The 19,732-nt window shown below is 48.7% G+C and overlaps 1 protein-coding gene across 1 annotated transcript in view; it reads right to left on the reverse strand.

Annotated features, from left to right (window-relative positions):
* Window positions 1-19,732, reverse strand: part of ZFHX3 (zinc finger homeobox 3) — a 234,745-nt gene that overhangs the window by 137,553 nt on the left and 77,460 nt on the right. The window contains exon 3 of the mRNA XM_037063746.1: window positions 15,395-15,891. Coding sequence (XP_036919641.1) covers window positions 15,395-15,891 — 497 coding nt within the window. The remainder of the gene's footprint in view (window positions 1-15,394; window positions 15,892-19,732) is intronic.

Consider the following 19,732-nt stretch of genomic DNA (forward strand, 5'->3'; position numbering starts at 1 on the left):
GGAATGCTCCAGCCCATGCAGGACACCCACTTTACCCAGTCGTGTGAATTCAGACGTTCATTATGAAGAGTCAAGTGTTCAGTCAGAGCTACCATACCAGCTTCCATGGCAGGGGAAAATCATGGGCACACTCTGCTAGGACTTTCGTCATTCCGGAAGTATTTACTGGGCTGGTGTCGGACACTGTTCTAAACGCCAGGGGTACAGCCATTAAGAAGACAACCACGGTCCCCGATCTTTTGTGAAACCAATAAATGAACAAAAAAGAAAATGGATAACTGTCAACAAGAGAAGCAAGCTTCGGGGAAGTGAGGCTGCGGCTACGTCAGAGTGGATGGCCGGGGAAAGCCTCTGTGAGGACGAGACATTTAATGAGAGATGATCGTCAGGTCAGGAAAGTTCATTCCAGGCAGCAGAACAGCAAGTGCAAAGGTCCTGAGGCAGGCACACACTTGCGATATCGAAGGAAGAGAAGGCAGGGCAGTGGGGTGAAGTACAGAGGGCAAAGGGGAGGGTGTTACAGGATAAGGTGGGCAGGGGGGGTGGAGTCCAGGTCACAAAGAGACTTGTGAGTCCCAGGGAAAGGCCTGGGTTTTATTTTACAAGAGATGGAAAGCCACTGCCAGGTCCCTGCAGGACAGAGATAGGACCTGACTTTCCTCTTCACAAAGTCCCGTATGGAGAGCACCCTGGAAGGGGCAAGGGCAGGGGCATGCGGGGAGCCCGCAGGGTGAGAGACGGTGGGAGGACGGTGAAAATATGGTCTGCAGGTGGAGTCCAGCAGGACTTACCGATGGGGTGGCTGCAGCCGAAAAGGCGGCTCACAAACAACCCCCTGCTCCTGGGCTCGGGGGAGCAAGGGGCGCGCTGGCGGTGGCCCTGACCAGGAGGCAGGACCCCAGAACAAAGAGGGGTTGGGGGGTTACAGCCATCAGGACTCCCCTACAGACCATGCTAAGTCTGAGCAAGCAATTACCAAACATTCAAACAGAAATGTCCAGTAAGGAGATGGACAGATGGAGAGTTCAGGGCAGGAGATACAGGTCTGGGTGTCAGCAGAAGGCAGATGTTTAAAACCATTGGACTGAGTTCGGCACTTAGGGAAAGTTATTATCAGAAAGAAAAAGGGACCCAAGACAAGCACTGGGGACTCCAACATTTACTGTAAAGTAACAGAAGAAAAGCCAGCAAGGAGACCAAGAAGGAGGGCCAGGGAGGGCCAGAGAGGCTGGAAGATGGAGTCACAAGAGCCACTGGGGGGGAAGGAGGAGAAAGGGTGGTGAAGGCTGCTGAGAGCACGTGGGGCTAGTGCATGGCCAGCGGATTCACTGACAAGGAGGCAACTGGGGATCCGTCACGTCAGGGGTGAAACGTGTCCTTTCTGGATCCAGCACTTAGGAAGGGACATCTTCAGTTCACTCCCAAAGCTGGCGTGACTGAGGGAAGAGGCTGCTGGCAAAGAGAACTCAGTCAATGTGGCCTCAGGCAGGTGCCACCCCCCACCCCCAGGGACCTGTGGACATCTGTGAGCACAGGCTGCCAGCCTGAGGTCCAGGCCACCAGCAGCACCCCACAGCTGCTCCCAAGCCACCTGCAGAAAACAGTGCCTTTCATCCAGTCTGTTCCATTCCCACCACTGCCCCTCCCCATCCTGCTTCCTAACACACCTCTGCCACCTCCGAGGGCCCTTTTCTGCCCCACATAGGAGTTGCTCGATGTCACTAAGCAAACCACCCAGGCTCTATATTTTTTAACCGTCCAAAATGGCACCCTTCAAACACTCTTCAGTGACTCCCATTGCAAACTTGCTTTCAGAAAAGACAACAAAGCAAGTGAAGGGCAAAAACTGGTGAGCATCTACTGGTGCCTGCTGGTCATGTGCAGAATTCTTAAATGGCACTCCAGTGGTCAAGGTGGCCCATGTCTGGAAGAGGCCGACACACCAGTTGGAGAAACAAACTAACACGTAACAGACACCAGCTTGGTGCCAAATGGTGTGACCTGCACTTGGGACAATACCCTCTATGACTGCAGTGGTGGGAGAGAGCTTTCTGGAAAACCAGCGATGTCTCACTACAGCATGAACAAGCTGAACAGGAAACCTGCTAGTCCTTAAGGGTCTGATCGAAAAAAAGAAAGGCGTTTTGCAACAAGCCCAAAGCCTGTCTCAGCAATGTGGGATGCGTGCATCTAGATTACAAAGAAATGAGCACTCGCAATGACATCTGTTGGATTAATTAGCTGTGTAATTGGTCCCCCTCCACCGGGTGGAGATGGGCTTTGCGCTGCTGTCTCAGATCCCCAGGTGAGATTTCGGTTCAGATGCCTCACTCCAAGAGGAATAAAGAACGAGCCAGGCAAAGGAGAAACACACCTGACAGGGTTTCTGGGAGGAGTGAGGGTGCAGAAGGGGCACCGAGGGGGGCTCTGGGGGCCTTCAGGTCCTAGAGCGTCAGACAGGGAAAGTCATCCACAGAAGAATGACTCAAGAACCTCAAAACAAGCCCAGAGAAGCCCAGGTCTAAACTTTCGATAAACTCAAAGCACCAAAGGCTCACAGGCATGAATAATCGCAGCAAGAGAAAGAAGATGGAGAGAGCAGGGTGTGGATTCAATGCTGGACACAAAAGGACTGGACTATGTACAGAATTCTGTCCCTGGAGAAACTGTTTGGTCTTCCTACACGGCAGCTGTGGCCGTCATTAATGGGAACCCAGTCTGAGCAAAAATGGAGTCAGATCCTAATCCGAGAACCAGAAAGCGAACAAACGCACACACAGGCAGACGCCTCCAGCCAAATCGCTCCCCACGGCGCTTCCTACACAGCTGGCTGCAGAGTCACACTGGCTGACTAATGTCTAGGACACGGAGGAAATCGCAGTCCCGGGACCCACGCCTGTCAGCCAGGCTGCCTGGGAGAGCCTGGGAATGCACTCCCTAAGCTCCCTTTATCTTTAAATGGTTTTCGAAAAGGAGGGAGGTGGCGGTGGATGGGAAATGCAGAGAAACATAAACACAGCGGACGGGGGAGGATGATGCTGAAATCACCTGGGCCTCGGGACTCCTGAGCTGGAGGTGAGCTTTGGGGGTGGCCCTTTCTCTCCTCCGCCCCCACACAGAGGAGTACCTCGTGTGCAAACACATGTGCTCAGAGAACGTTCCTGGCTCACAGCAGTCTTTGGTTCCTAAAGAGTCCGGAATGCGGTGCGGCCAGCTTGGTGAGACATTCTCTAATCCGAAGCCCGATGGGCTCCTTCCCCTGGGACGGTCACTGCTGCACACAAAGAGAGCCTGTCCCGGGTCCTCCAAAGCATCGCCATCTCATCCTGCAGGACCCCCCCAGTGACGTGCTCCCCTCCACAGCCCTCAGAAGAGCCACAGGAAATGGAGGAGCAAACACCAAACCCCAACACTGTCATCTCACTGTCCCAAAGGCCCTGAAGACGCACCTGCGTAAAGGAAATGGCCTGAGTGCAATCTACCTGGGTGCACCTGGAAGACCACGTTAGCGACTTCCAGCCTGGTGGTGCTATGCCCTCTGACAAGAAAGGGGGGCCGAATCCTGCCGGGAAAGCCTTGAGGTCATTCAGGGTCTGTCTCCTCTGTTGCCAGAGTTGTGCTGGTACCGCTGCACTGTGGAGGGCTGCACGATCTGTCCGGCTTCTCGGCAGGAAGGGGTGTAAGGGAAGCAAGGGTTTACCAAAGGACAATTCCAGCCCTGTTATGTACGACTTGTTTGCCCCAAGTTTCAGGAAAAATAACCTTCTAGCTGGGAACCAGACCTGATATCTGCTTACCTCCCCTGGAGAGGCAAAAGGACACTCTTCCACTGGGGCGAAGGTCCTGAAGAAAAAGTCACATGGAAAGCAAATGGAAACGTGCAGGGACTGAGCGACCCCACCACAGAGCACGGAGGACGGAGGTGAAACACCCTCCCAGCACTCCCCAGACCCACGCCTCTCCGCTGGGCTGCCTGAAAGAGCCTGGGAATGTGCTCCCCCAGCTCCCTCTCCCTTCAGTGATTTTCGAAAAGGAGCGAGGTGGTGGCAGGAGGGCAATGCAGAAACATGAACACAGCAGAAGTGGGCAGATGGGGCTGGAACTACTTCGGCTCGGGGAATCCTAGGCTACAGGTGATCCAAGAGCTCACCAAGAGCTCCCTCCACAAAACAGGTTTCTAAATAACACATTACAGACTCATCAGCCCAAGTCCACATAAAACCAGCACGCGCTAAACGGTGCTGAGAGTGGGAGAATCCCTTCCCTCCCAGTCTCCGTGCCCCAGAGGCTGACCCAGAGAATGTTCCCTCACTGCAGGGCTCCACACGAGTGGGTGCTTCCCATTCTGGAGCTGCTGGTCCCTGCGGCCAGTCTCTCCACCTCATTCTGAGAGATAGGAGCACAAGGACCACCTGGTGGGGCTGGCCACCCAGGAAGTCCAGAGGTCAGCTCAAAAGTGGTTACAAAGGCCCAAGAGTCCTCAAGAACTAACCTGCCACCAGAGAAAGCAGACAGGGAGACTCAACAGGGACAGCAAGTGGATGGGAAATTCCTCCCGCCAAGCCTGCCCCCGAAGACAAGATGGTCATTAGGACTATTGACCTAAGAGAGCAGACAGGCTTTGGAGGCCCTCGTCCTGGGCCAGGGAAGCTACCCTGCTAATTAACAGGTTACAAATCAAACACTATCAGTAGATAAACATTTCTAACCTTCCAACTAGTTTGCCATTCACGGGATGAGGACATGGCCCCTCGAGAAAGCTCCCTGCTCATTCTTGCTGATTAGTCCCAGTTCAAATCTTCCTTCCGTGTTCCCTATTAGCATCCTCGGAAGGCAGACACGTGGGGTCTCCCGGCACCACGGCCAACACTCAAGTGCGGCCAGTTCCTATCACCTACACACACACAGCAGAAGGTGCCCAGAAGCCGAGTGGGAACGAGGACACTTAGACACGCCTGGCCAGGCTGCCGTGGACCTGGCCGGCCACCCCGACACACACCATGCTCTGTGCAACTCGAAAGCACTTCAGTCAAAGAAAGTAATGAAAAAATTATTGAAAAGCGAATTTTCCCAAATAGCTCTGGAGAAGATTTCAGATTTCATTATAGAAAAAGCATTTTATTTAATGTAGAAAATCTGAAAATCTGATATGACAGTTTTCTATAAATAACAAAAATTNTCAAGTGCGGCCAGTTCCTATCACCTACACACACACAGCAGAAGGCGCCCAGAAGCCGAGTGGGAACGAGGACACTTAGACACGCCTGGCCAGGCTGCCGTGGACCTGGCCGGCCACCCCGACACGCACCATGCTCCGTGCAACTCGAAAGCACTTCAGTCAAAGAAAGTAATGAAAAAATTATTGAAAAGCGAATTTTCCCAAATAGCTCTGGAGAAGATTTCAGATTTCATTATAGAAAAAGCATTTTATTTAATGTAGAAAATCTGAAAATCTGATATGACAGTTTTCTATAAATAACAAAAATTGGAAATCATCATTTGAGGCATTTGTAATTTTCCTCTTTTGTTGGGAACCTCTGAAAAAAAATACAAAGGTTTTACCCACAACGAAGCCACTTACCTCTCTCTATGTGCCTGTCGAGCCCACAGACAGGGCACCGGGAGGGTTTCTTCACCATGAAGGGCGGGCGGTGCCCGGTACAGCACAGAATGTCCGTTAAAAACGAATTTCAGGTCAACAGACATAGTAAGTCTATTTTATGGTACATATTTAAAATAAAAAATAATGCTTCTCTGAAACTGACACTTCACTGGGTATTCCACATTTTTACTTGCTGAATTTGGTGACCCTACCCAGAAGCCCCCCCTACGGTGTTTTCGGTGGGCCCGGATCACTGCCCCACAGCTGCTGGTTTTAATAACCTCCAGCATTTCTGTGAGCAACAGACTTTCTGTCATTAAACATGTTCAACTCTCATCCTACATCCTGGTCTTTTTAAAAAGAGTGCTGGAAACCTAACATTATTAAATACCAAAGCATAAAACAACTCAGCACTACCAAAGTGGGTTTTCACAGTGACTGCCTTCCCCACCTTTCACTTCAATAGTATTTACAGCGTCAAGTTGTTGAAAACAGAATAAAGAGCATGGTTCAAGTGCATTAGGTAATTATTTTAAAACTCCTGCCTTTTCCTGACAATGTTTCTGACAATGCTTAATTACTCCCTTATAATTTCCCTTTCAAAACAAAAACCAGAAGCACCTGTTGGGACTCAGTCTATTCAAAGTGGCCCTGTCGGATCAAGTCGTTGCGGTCCAAGGGCTCAGCAAACTGGAAGGACTGGAGAGTGGGTCCCCGCCTCCACCCCGTCTTCCCGCCAGACTGGGTTTACCTAGAGCAACTGTAACACGTGGAGCTATTCTGGAATGTGAAGGCAACGGAATAATGGCAGTAAAATTCTCCTATGGGTTACAGACCACCCCTAAGACAGCAGATGGCATCCATGCAAAGAATTCCACAAGTGTGACTTACTCCTCTGCGTGGGGGTGGGCTGGAGGCGACTGACAGTTTGAGATTTTTCTGTCACCAGAAGATCTGGGGCATTTAGCTTTAGGATTTGGGGGTGGGGAGGCCTACAGATACTCCACAAAGCACCAGTTCTTAGATTTTCTGAAATCAGATCTCCCTGCTCCTCGGCCTGAGTCAGGGGCTGTGACACAGCTTTGTCAGAATCCAAAAGGAGATGGAACCATCACCAGGAGCTGCCAACCGTTTATACTGAAAATGGGCAGACACAGGCCTGTTTTCTCCACGCCATCTGAATAAGAACTTCAGAAAAGAGAACCTTTAGGACTTTCAGTATTTGTTCCCTGTCCTTTTTTTTTTCTTTTTTAAGATAAATGGTGAGACCCACAGTCTCCATTAAGGAACAATAAGAAACTCGGCCCCTTTCCCAAGCCCCTGTCTCTCCCGGAGACTCCTTCATCCCAGTGAATTTGATGAAGGTAATTAACCCAAGAACGTTCACCCTGGGGAATATGCTAGAGAGAAACAGGGGAAGGTGAAAGGAAGAAATTTCATCCACAAGACTTTACATGCCTTGAAAGGAGAATTGTGTCTCTCTCTTCCCTCTTGTGCTTTCGACAAACAACGGTGTGTGTCTGGACTGACCTCACTCCGTGGAGTGTTTGAGGGACACTCTGCAAGGTGCGGAGAACTGGGACACTAAACGTGGCTTTTCCATCGTGGGGGGGGGGGTGCTCACTGAAGAAACGGCTGGAAAGCCAACCATCCAATCGGACAGAGAATGCAGTTCTAACTCACACAATACTCAGAAACCGAGCCCTGCAATGCCCCGTGCACACTACACAACACACATTCCTCATAAATTAAAGACATGAATGGGGCTGGGGGCAGATTCTGAAGATGTTGACGAAGTAAGGCCAATCAGCCTGGGTTTGAGCTCCAACTCCAACAACACTTAGCAGCTTATGAGTCGTAACTGCTCTCTGCCTCAGTTTCCCCACATGAATATAGGCAAACCAACACACATTTAAATCAGTTAGTATGTGTGAGACCAGGATAAGTTTCTGGCTTGTAATAAACACTGTGTGGGTGTTGGCTATAATTTTTATTATTTTTATGATGTTAGAAAAAGAAAACTTCCCTGGAGAAAGAGAAAAGTTAGAAGCGCTACAAAAATATGTACCAACTGGGCAGCACACAGATGAAAACTTTCTGTATGTTACAACACAGCATGAGTGGATTAAGTAGCTACAGGGAGAAACTAGTGTGGGGACTGTGGGTCCTGATAACCCAAGTGCTCTTGTAAACTGGCCAGATAAAGGAATGAACCAAGAAAAATACAGGGCACCAGCCCTGGACAGGGAAGCGGCTACAGACATACAAACAGCCAAGGAATACATAAAAAATGTTCACCCTACCTAATAGTTATGGACCCACAGCAGAACAATTTTTCCAATCTGAAGCGTTGGTCACTGTGTGGGGGCTTCAGCCTCACCTAGTGGGGGAGGTAAGGGGATGGTCCTCTTCTTTCTGAAGAGCCAGAAAAAAGCACAAGACTCGCGGGCACTACCCCTGGGAACCCAGTGGCCCCACTTCCTGGAACGGCACAAGTGCAGAGATGTGTGTACACACGTGCGCATTTGTTCCCAGTCTCAAAGCACCACAAATCATCTCGGCACACGTCAGTGAGACCGGCCTGTCGCTCACTGTTCATTTCTCGTTATTTTCTTTCTTTTTTAAAATTAATTGATTGATTTATTTATCTTTAGAGGGGAAAGGAGAGAGGGAGAGAAACATCAATGTATGGTTGCCTTTGGTGCATCCCCTGCTGGGAATTGGCCTGCAACCCAGGCATGTGCCCTGACTGGGAACCGAACCATGATCCTCTGGTTCGCAGGCCTGTGCTCAATCCACTGAGCTACACCAGCCAGGGCTTGTTTCTCATTTTCTAATAAGATCAACTACTCACTTTTTTCTAAAATACTATATATTAAAAGACACAAACTGAAAAGACTTGACAATATTTGGCAAATCAGTAGCAAACGAATGAGGATTTCTGCCATCTTCATGACAGTTAATAAGTGGGATACTATGTAGCCACAAAAGGAGTGAATTAGATATACAGGTGCTGACCAGAAATGATTTTCAGGATAAAAAGTTACATGAATAAAGCAAGCCAAAAGCATGTGTACATGAAGATTTCTTAAGAGAATATTAGTATAAACCAGGAAAATAAACCTCAAAAGGGTATAGTTTAAATCTAATAGTGATTTGTTTCTGGAAAATAGATTAAAAAAAGAAATTCCCATTTTAAAAATGAATGAAAAAGAATTAAAGCTATGAGAAAGGGTTCAGGTCCGGTTTTGCACAATGCCTGTGCTATATGCAAAAAAAAAAAAAAAAAAGGAAATAAAAATATGTTGTATGGTAGGATTAGGATAGTATTTATTTTCTCTTCTACTTCCCTGGGGTTTTCAAATATTCTACAGTGAACATATTTACTCATACTAATTATTTTTACCCTAAAAATAAATCCACATTTTATTATTAGCTTACATTTGAGGTAACATGTAATTCTAGTCTTAGAAGAAATAATGAAGAACAGAGTATTAAAATAGGGACTGATCAATTCTCTACTATCCACAAAAGGATTAAAAAAAAAGAGTCCACAAAAATACTAAAAGCTTTTGGAAAAATGAGGAAAGTGTTACAGTCAATGTCTGTAAAACTGGTTTTTCAACAGGTGGCATACTTAGTACTGGACTTTTAGAAAATATGCACGTCTAATAAGATTTCAGTCCCACTGTGTGGCGTCTAAAGCGCAGAGCCCAAGGATGACACTGACCCTGCCTTTTGGACACCAGGGCGTGTGCGGTACCGTAGCCAGAGGGGTCAGGGCAAAGCTGTGCTTAAAGACAACAGGCTGAATGAATGTGTCAGACAAAATACTACCCACTGGGGGGACTGAGAGGAAGAGGGGTGGGATGGCTCTAGACAGAGGTGAGGGCAAGAAGCCTCTGCAGCGTGGAACTGCCTCTCGCACTGCACACATGGAAAGTCGATGGCCCTACAGCCCTGCATCACACATGAGCCATGGTTCCTACCACAGTGAAGGGTGAACTTTCTCATGGCAGGAGCATGCCCTCTATTAAAAAATATGCATGTATTTCCAGTTTCCTATTTTCCCCCTACAGTTAACTGTGGCCAGAAATAGTGCCTTGGCTGCCCTGGGCTCTGTTCAATGACCAGGGGACCCACGTGCAGTCTCCCGGCCCAGCTGCAGGAACCCTGCGTCCCCTAAGTGTAGCCATTAAGTTGGGGAAATGAACTTCAGACCCCCAGCTGCTCCAGGAGACAGAGGGCATGAAGGCTAACTGTGCTAAAATTTACCAAAACATCTGGCCCTTCACACCTTCTAAATCAACCACACGAAAACATCCCCTCCTTTCATTTTTGGTTGAGGGCACCAAGGAATGGGGAGAAGAAGGCAGAAGTATGCACTTAAAAAAAAAGTCATCCTAATGAGAAAACAAGGTTTGAGGAAACTGGTTCCAGAACGACGATGTGAACCAGATGACACTCACCCCGGCGCTTCGGACACGCAGCCACGCCAGGACAGACAGGCCCAGGAGGGAGGGGGCTCACCAGAGGATTTATGCTTTTTGCTTTCCCCACGAAACAAAGGCCACCAGCTGTCTCCCTGAGCCCCCCACCGCATCCCAGTGCACCCATAAAGGAGCATGAAGAAATGCAGACGGCAAAGCAAATATTTGACTTTTATATCTTCCAATTTGTTCATTCACCCAGTAATGAATTTAGGGCCCTGCTTGGAGCATGAGTGCCAATGAGTTTATCCATCAAGGAAAGAACTGAGAAGATGGGTTCTAAAGTAATGCAGAGTCTGGCAAAGGGTTTCTTACTGCCTCCCTTCGTCTTGCATAAGCCTAACAGAATGGCAAAAGTGAAAGTCAGCTCTGCGGAGAATTTGGGTGTGTTTTTCAATCAGTGCCGTATTTCTGTTTAAAGCCAAGCAGAGTTGGCATCTCCCCGTCGGTTTGCCTGGCTGGCCCAAGGCAGCTCACATGGGGCCCAGACCCAACTCTGTGGTAGACAACCTTCTTTGTGTCTAATTTAAGATTAATATGAAACCTTTGGGCTTGGCCCAATCAAAGGAACTTCAGCTGGGAACTGTTTGAGTAATAGATTCTGGTGGGGTCTTAATCTATCTGCTCAAGTTGATGGATTTCCATTCCAATGACTCTCAGGTGAAGAAAAACATCAAAGTGAAAACCAGATTCTAATAGTTGGCAGGTGTGTACTGATCGCCAACTGCCCTTTCTGCCTCCTCCTCCCTGGAGCAGAAAACACGACAGATTTCAGAGCTCACCAGGGCGCCACATGGCAGGCAAGGCCGGGTAAGCACAGCAGGGCCCACGCCAACCCTGAACCCACACTCAGGAACGCAGGATGGCACAGAGGAGGGCGGAGGGCAGCACAGCAGTCCCTGCCTTATCCGCGGTTTCACTTTCCGTGGTTTGTTCTCCACTGTCCACCACAGCCCAAGAATATTAATTGAAAAATTCCAAAAATAACTCATAATTTGTTCGTTGCACAATGTTCTGAACAGCAGGATGAAAGCTCACTCCATCCTGTGTGGGATGTGAATCAGTTCCTTTGTCCAGCGCATCCATGCTGTGTCCACTCCCACCCATTTGTCACTGAGCCTTGGTCATCAGATCGACTGCTGTTGTATCAGAGCGCTTGGGTTCAAGTCACCCTCATGTCACTTCATGCCACATCCACAACTTTAATTACAGTATATTGTTACAATTGTCCTTTTTTATTACTGGTTGTTGTTAATCTCTTACTGAGCCTAATTTACAAATTAAACTTTATCCTAAGTGTGTATATATAGAAAAAAATCTTAGTATGTTCAAGCATCCACTGAGGGTCTTAGAATATACCCCCAGCAGATAAGGGCGGACTGCTGTTATCTGCTGCTGCCCTATCGCAGACAAGCAAGAGCGGCCACATTTCTTCGGCTGGGAGGAGGGGGAGGGTGGGGCCTCGATGCAGGTCCTCTGAGACAGGAGCCACACACTCAGGAACGCAGAAAAGTGCAGGATTCGTGTTCTGGAGCACAAGCCCTAACGAGAGACAAGTAAGTACCTTTTCTACACCACACTTCCATTCTGGCTCAGGTGAATCATTATGGAGAAAAACCAAGAGCACACCCCCTAGGCTGGACGGGGGCTGTTGGCCTTCTTGCCGTTTTGATCAATCGCAATGTCTCATGATGACAGGTGTGAGAACTGGACACATGACCACTAGGGGCTGGACTGAGTCTCTCTCTCTCTCTCTCTCTCACACACACACACACACACACACACACACACACACACACATATTCACTCGAGGCATCCGACTGTGAGCTCTTCACAAAGACAGCCTGGCTGCCCAGAGAAGAGTAAACATCTTCCACCCGATACCTGGGGGTCTCCAGACGCCCCCCGCCCCACTCCCTTACACCCCCAGGAGGCGGGAGGAAGACCTCGTCAAACATTAGTTCTGATTTTAAAACTGCTCCCACACAATCATCAAAACTAGACAGTTTCAGGCAATGGAGATACTACCCCCAGGTTTTGGGAATCATTTGGGTTTTTAGCACATCAGTCCAACCCTCTCTCGTGTCCAGATTAGAAATTATCTCACATTTTTCAGACAATTCAGTCCTCACACAGCAACATGCCCCAGTACTTATGACGCCGAGAGAAGTGACCCTGGGCCGGTGTGAGGTCGAATGACAAACCGGAAAGCTGTGCCTCTACTTGCATCTCCCGAGACTGTTGCTCTCTCCTCCGACATGAAAAAGGCAGAGGAGGGGAATAGAAGCCTCGGCTGAAAGAGAGGGTGGGAGACCCTTCAGGAAGTCCGATGCCTCACGGCCACTTGAGTAGGTGCAGCAGAGAGCAAGTTAGGGAGTCTCCCCAACCGATAATGAACACATTGCCAGAGGGGTGGGGTGGGGTGGGGTGGGTGGGGACTGGGAAGGGTGAGTCAGGAGGACTGTGTGAGAAGCCTGGTGCCCTTCCCGGGTCAGCAGCATCTGGAGCTGTTTCTCTAGCAGACAGTAAAGAACTCGATTACATCCAGTTAACTGTGCACTAAACTGATTATGCATGTGCTGGGCTAATGGATTACATTAGCAAGAGGAAAAATAACATGCAATCAATCTCCATTTACTACAGGCCACACCAGGGCCTAGAGAAAAACTCTCTCTCTCAAACCACCTCCAGTCCCCACCCCAAACCCGTGGAGTCACGCAACCCGGCTAAGGGAGCCCCCCTCCCTGGCAGAAGTTTGTCTTAGTCACATCGTGCGACAAAAAGGTGAGATGAGGGCACTGGAATGGTAAGCCTGTCTCCGTGTCACCAGGAGTGGGTGGGAAAGGTCCCCACCCCACCTCAGAGCCACAGCAGGCTGAGGGACGTTCATTGCCCAAGGACTAATGAGACCAGACTGATGACACAGGGAATTCTGCCCTGAATGTGGGGGCTGGTCACGCCCCAGGGTGTGCCACCCGAATGCAGTGTTTGGGCACCTCTCCGACGTTCAATCCAGCACCCCAACACCTATGGCCTTTCTACCAACACTGACCTTTTGGGGTTTTTTTTTTTCCCGAACACTGACCTTTTGGAGCAGGAGTTTTCTCCATCTTTAAAAAAATGAGAAGATTAAGGCCGGGGAGGATGAGTGTCCAGAGCCAGTTCAACAAAACCCCAGTGGAAACACACTGCTGCCCTCACATCCACACTAACACTGACTCAACTTGTGACCCCTGGATGCGGGGCAGGTACCAACGAGGGACGTTCTGTAATTCCTCCTGGTTCTAGGCCCTTCCGAAGCCATGCCAGGGGCCTGCTGGACTCTTACTGGAGGGCAGAGCATGGAGTTAATCACCACTGTGCACATTTTATAATTTGAAGGGCAATTTTTTCCTTGGATGGAAGAGGCTGGCTTCGCGCCACCTCTAAACGACCTTCATCAAAGTTGCAACAACCTTCTGTGGCCACATCGAGCCCTTTGTACTAATTTTGCTCAGTCGGGCCCTTTGGAAACTTTTTTCCACTGGATTTTCCATCAGGTTTTCTTGACCACATTGGCACCACCCTGCGGCCAGTTAAGACCTCCAGTTTAAACTGACCGCAAGGAGCCTTTTATATCAAAGGTGGCCCAAAACTAAGCCACCCAGTGAGGTTCTTGGTCACTTAGGACAAGGGGGCTGGCTATGTGGAATCCAGACCTTCCCCACAGCACCAGTGGGGCTCGTTCACACCACAGTCAGTGGTCAATTCCAGAACATTCTATTCCCACTGCCTCATCCCTGTTTTCTCCTCCTCTCCCTAAAACAGGTTCTCATCCAAAGCTACACAGGCCCCTCCTCGGCCTCGAAACCAGCAACCGTAAAATGCCTCAAGTTATCAACGCCACAGAGGCCTCCTTATCTGCAGTCTCTGCTGAAAATCACAGTGAGTAGCAGGGGGTGAGAGTAGCTCAGGGTCAGCAGATACTGACCGTTCCCTGGCCCGAAGATGTGGGAACTGGTGTGAAAGGAAAGAGGAGAGACCGACAACAAAGGGAGGAAAATGGAGAGAGTGAGGGCGTGGAACGTATGTAGAAGGAGGCTGGGTAGATTTATGGCGATTTGTACCTGATTGTTCATACTAAAGCCATTATGGGATGATTAGAGAAAAAGGTGAGGCTTTAAGTCCAGTGAAAATCAATAGAAACGTCTGGAGCAATTCTGCCGTGCAAGTGAAAGGACTATTTACAGTATCTGAGCACCTCCTTCTCGTTACCGCCCACGGACTGAGAAACTGACCGGAGGGGCCGGGGAGAGGCTGAAAGGAGTGGGAAGGAGGAACGAGGGAAGGAGGGGAGAGGGGCCAGCACAAGAGGAGGAAGATGGGAGAGGCCTGGAAAAAGGAACACAAAAAGGAGAAAGAGAAAGGAGGCGCGAACCTGAGAACACAAGGAAGAGAACAAAGGAGCCCCTACCGGACCCTAGCTTTCCCCACAGCATTTGCCACCTTCTAGCCTACTATATAATTTATTCATTGTGTTTAATCGCCCATTCCCAACCCACCCCCAAAACCCCTGAGGGCAGGGACTTTCGTTTATTCTGTGCGTAGATGCAGCCATGTGCCCAGAACAGTGCTCCGTATATAGAATTGCTTAATGTGTATCTGTTGAAGGAACACAGACAAATGAATGGATAAATGCACATAGCACCCAAAGGACATCTAGGAGAGAAGAGATTTTTTAAAAAGGAAATAATGAGATACAATGAACAAGAGGAGCAGGGGAGGGGAAACACAGGGCCACCGAGGTGCACGAAAGCCAGAACTAGGGAAACTGCCAACTGTAAGGGAAACACGTCAACTGTAAAGGCGGTTGAGGGGTAAGAGGAACAATGTGATAGTACTGGGCTGCTGGAAATAGAACCTGCCCCTCCCAAATGGGGCACCCACAGAGAGAACCTTCGGGTACCAGCTGAACTCTGCCACCACACTGCAGCTACACGAGGAAGCAAATGAGGACTTGTCCCCATCCAACTCCAGGTCGCCATCCAGCCAGCAACCCTCCGGATGCAGGCTGAGACCTCTAGAAGCACCAAGGGATGGATTTTTCCTTCTCTCAAGAAGAGATATGTTGAATAACTGTAGTTTTTCATACCTCACATGCACTATATTCTTTTATCCCTTTCTAGAATATTAGCTAAATATCTACAGTACTTAGAATAGCAGGCGTAATCCAAAAACTTCCCCCCTTAACCTTTCACCCCAGCCCTCCTCATCATTCAGGGAGCTGCCCACTGACTGCTTCAGGAGACAGCCGGGGTCTTACCTTGTACAACTTCAGGCTGGCCTCATGCCTGGAGTTGACTGTGTGCAGCCGTAGCTTCTCCAAGCTGTTCGTGTAGTAGTCACAGGCGTTGCACTTGAGGTGCACGGGGTTGCCGATGGCCACACACTTGAGCCGCCACTCGTTGGCTTTGCCACCCTCCTTGATGTGGGCCACCAGCTGGTACTTCTGCACGTGCTTGTCTGTCTTGCAGTGCAGCTGGAAGTTGGCCTTGAGCTGGGTGTTGTAGCGGCAGAGCTTGCACTGGTACGAGTCCCCCATCACGGCCTTCCACTCATCCTCCGGGAGGCTGCGCTCCACATTCATGTGCAGCCCCAGCATGTCCAGGTTGTCTGTGGTGAACTTGTTGCAGACAGCACACTGGAAGAGCTTCAGCGACGGGTCATTGGTCTGGATGAAGCTCTCGCCCAGGTTCATCAGCTCCTCCGACACCAGCTGCCCGCCCCCGAGCCGCATGTCTAGGGGGATCTCACCGCCCACTGTGGGGAAGGAGAGGAAAAGAGAATCAGGGGCCAGGCTCATAGCTGCAGCCATAATGGAGGCACCTCCCTGCCTTCCCCTCCCCTCAGCATGGGTTCAAGAAGAAAAAAGATCTCATTTCCGGTGTTGCAAGGTGCTGCTACCAGCTAGAAAAATAACCAACAAAATCAACTCCATGCGTTTGGATCTTTCTAAAATTTGTGGAAGGCTTTATGGTTGGGTTCTTTTTGTCCTTTTGGAGAAGAATACCTAGAAAAGGTGGGAACCTTCTGAACATTTCAATTTAGTTCCTCTCTCTGATCGAAGAAAAAGATAGAAATAAGCATCATTCACTGGACATAACAGAATCTGAAACTCCAGACCCTGAATAGTTGGAAATGAGTTAGAGCTGTGATCCAAGATACCAAGCCTTTATGGCAAATCAGAATTTATCTAAAGCAGCATCATCCAAGAGAACTTTCTAAAGTAACGGAAACATTCTGTGCTGTATCTGCACTGTGTGGCAGAGCAGTCATTAGCCACCTGGAGCCACTGAGCACTTGAATATCAGTAAAGGTGCAATTGAGAAACTGAATGTTTTATTTACTTTCAATTCATTTAAGTTTAGGTGGCCACATGTGGCTAGTGGCTACTGTACTGGTCAGTGCAGGTCTGAATCTGAGATTTCAGGAATGAGCTCATCACCCCCACCCTCCAATCTATATCCTACCTGCCAGTCAACGGCACCAGCTCCTCCCACAACCCTGTGAGTGTACAATCTGTTCCTTTCTCTAAGCTCCACCCTACATGAAATGCAGGTCTGTTGTGGCACATGGCACATTCTCCTTTGTCGTAAGTCACCCTCTCAGAACCACGTGCTGGCCTGTGTCCCCATCTTCTTTAGGACAGCGGGCCAGTCTCCTCCTCACTGAACCTCCAGAAAGGCCCAGCTTCCTGCACAGATGCCCAAATGTCTGCTGTGCCAGACAAGGGTAAAAAGGGTTGGGACGTGAACTGGAAAGTGGGTCTGGAATGGGCAGAGAAAGGCAAAGGTCGGCTCAGGGTCCCCGCCCCTGACCACCAAAAAAAAGAATCCAAGAAGACTGTGCTCCTCTCTTTCCACCTGTTTTTGGTCCATCACTGCCCTGTATAAAGTAGGGATGGGCTCTCATTTACCAGCATAAAATTAATAGTGCAAGTTCTTATTTGCATCACGAGAAAGGCTTGGAAAGAACAGCCTTCCCTCCATCATAAGAGGTAAACAGTCAAGGAAAATGCTGAGCATCGGTCTCTATTTCCTGCCTCTCCCCTAAACGCATGCGCACTTGAGGTGTGTCTGGCCCTGCCTCTCCCCGACTGATATTTAAACTTGACCTTTTGCATGTGGTTGGGCTGAAGTTATTTTTCTTTTAATGACTGATTAGAATCCAAGTCAGCGGTTAATCAAAGACGAGACATTATATATATTTTTAAATGATTTTCTTATTTATGCTCCATGAGGCACATCAAGTAAGGTCAGTCAGTACAGGCTCTACTGAGCAGACCAGCCGCATGTGGAGCCTGCGGACAGTTTAGCAAGCCACAGAAATCTTTCGCATGTGCATTCCAGAAGGGTCAGGAAGCTTTCTGCTCGTCTTCCGTCCTGCGATCTCTCCTGGTGAAAAGAGCCATTTTTTAGGACAAGAAAGAGAAAGAGGGGGAAAAAACCTAAAAACTCTGTCCCTTCATGGGGACTAAGACCAGGCAGTGCCCAAGAAACATACAGAGTATGCAGTGAAAGCAGAGACTGCCCGGAGCATGAGACAAAGAGCGAACACATATTTGTTTCTCGTGCCAAACACCTGAAGCATCAAACCTTCTCTACTTTTTAAATTTAACCTCAGCATGTCAATATCCCGCTAAAGAAAAATTCAACTGTCTCGTTGGATGCTTCAGTGCAAAGGGGAAGTCCTCAGACATGCAGAGGAAGAAGTCCCTATTCCCATTCCAAGCTATCAAACTGAAACGCAAATCAAGAACAGAAGCAGTGAAATGAGGGCAACAGGCAGTCCAAAATTCCTCCTGCGAACCAAACCTTAGACAAGCCCAGGGCTTAGAATTGTACAAATCCACAGAACTGGAAGGAACTAATTCAGGGCCTAAGAAGTAGCACTTGCCCTGATTCACAGGGATGAGGACAGCCCCTGTAAATGAGAACTTAGCAGGTGTTTCCTCTGAGCCAGGCTGGACAGACAGATGATCTTGGAAAGAACTGAGCCACCATCTCCCTATATGCACCTGACTTTGACACTGGAATTTTATACTCTGGCACATGAGCCTGCCCATTAGCAACATCGTCAGAGAGGTACATGGATGAAAAACACACCTTCCAGACTCAAAGGCAGCAGCAGGTGGCCTATTAAACCTCATGCAGGTGCCCTGCTGCCGGCTGGCTACTTGGAAAACACACGGATGCCCCTGCAAGCTATCAGTGCTCAACCTGAGAGTGTAAAGGAATGTTCGGAAAGATATTGAGATCATGTCAAGTCTGTGTCTTGTCTACAAATGGTGGCAAATCCAACCAAACCAGTCCAATGGTGATGAGCCTTTCCTTAAACGCCTCTAGAAAGAATCCCAGAATCAGCATGTCCTTTTTTTTTAAATCACGAAAGAGAAGGTTCTGTCAAAGGAAGTATGAGAATAACTTTGTGAGCAAGAGTGTATTTCACTAAGAAAATATTTCCCCTACAGAGCCCAGTATATCTAATAACCTACAGCCGTCCCTCAATGGTAAAAGAACCAGCAGAACAGCAGAGAGAATGGAAAGGCACGGCTCTTCTCATTCGTATACATCGGCTTCCACTGAGGTCACACGACCTAAATTACAAGTCCTCTGGACATGCCCCACGTACCCACACCCAGCCAGGCCCCAGCACAAAGCATTTTTGGCTCTGGTTCCATCCTGACAGCGCTTGTGGCCTGAGGCAGACATGGGAGGTTTGCAGAGGCGTGCCTCAGCTGACAGGCAGTGCCACGGGAAAGTCAAAGGCCTTGGCTGACCACAGTTAGGTCCTCAGAAGCAAGAACTCCATTCTCTTTAAGAAACAGAGTGCAGATCTTCCATGTATGTCCAGAGCACAGAGATTCATTCTTCTGTTTCTTTCGCATGTGCCGGTTTCCCATCATGCATGAGACTCAGACACTTGGTATAAAAGCAAAACATTTCTCTCCCTCTCCATTCAAGCCTAAGTCAGAATTACTGGTTTTCAAGGCAATTAAAAAGATCTCACTTCAACCCTGTATAAGCCCATCCATTTTCTGTGCCTTCATCCCACCTGCATCACATTTGATTTACTCCAAGACCTGCCTCCTCCAGATTTTAAATCTCCAGACTAGAAAACCCCAACTCCCGTAGGCTTTTATATAAAATAAATGTTTTTAAAAGCCCTAGAGTATGATGCCATTCCTTGATGTTTGTGTCTCCCCTGTGGTTTACTCTGGGGACAAATAAGACAACTTCTCCCTCTGCATCCATGACCAACAGCCAGTGAGACAACTTCAAATCACTCGGTAATAAAGGATCAACAGGTCAGTGTTCCAAAACAGAAAACAAGATTAAAGTAGCAAGGATTCAAATTTAAATGCATAGCAGGAAAAACAAATTAAATGTTATGAGACGTTAACTCATCAGCAGCAATTAGCAATAAAACACCATGCAAATAAAACTGTTCCAACTGATGAGGCTCTGCCCCCCAGCATGGACCTAAACCACGCCAGAATAAAGGTACTCGCTTATACTTTGTTGCCGAGAACAACTTATTCCCACGCCAGGAAGGGGACGCTGCTTAATTCAGGCCATCACTGCAGGTCCCACGTGGCCAG

The sequence above is a fragment of the Sturnira hondurensis genome, unplaced genomic scaffold (assembly GCF_014824575.4).
Source record: "Sturnira hondurensis isolate 20B ecotype Veracruz unplaced genomic scaffold, ASM1482457v3 Scaffold0014745, whole genome shotgun sequence".
NCBI lineage: Eukaryota > Metazoa > Chordata > Mammalia > Chiroptera > Phyllostomidae > Sturnira > Sturnira hondurensis.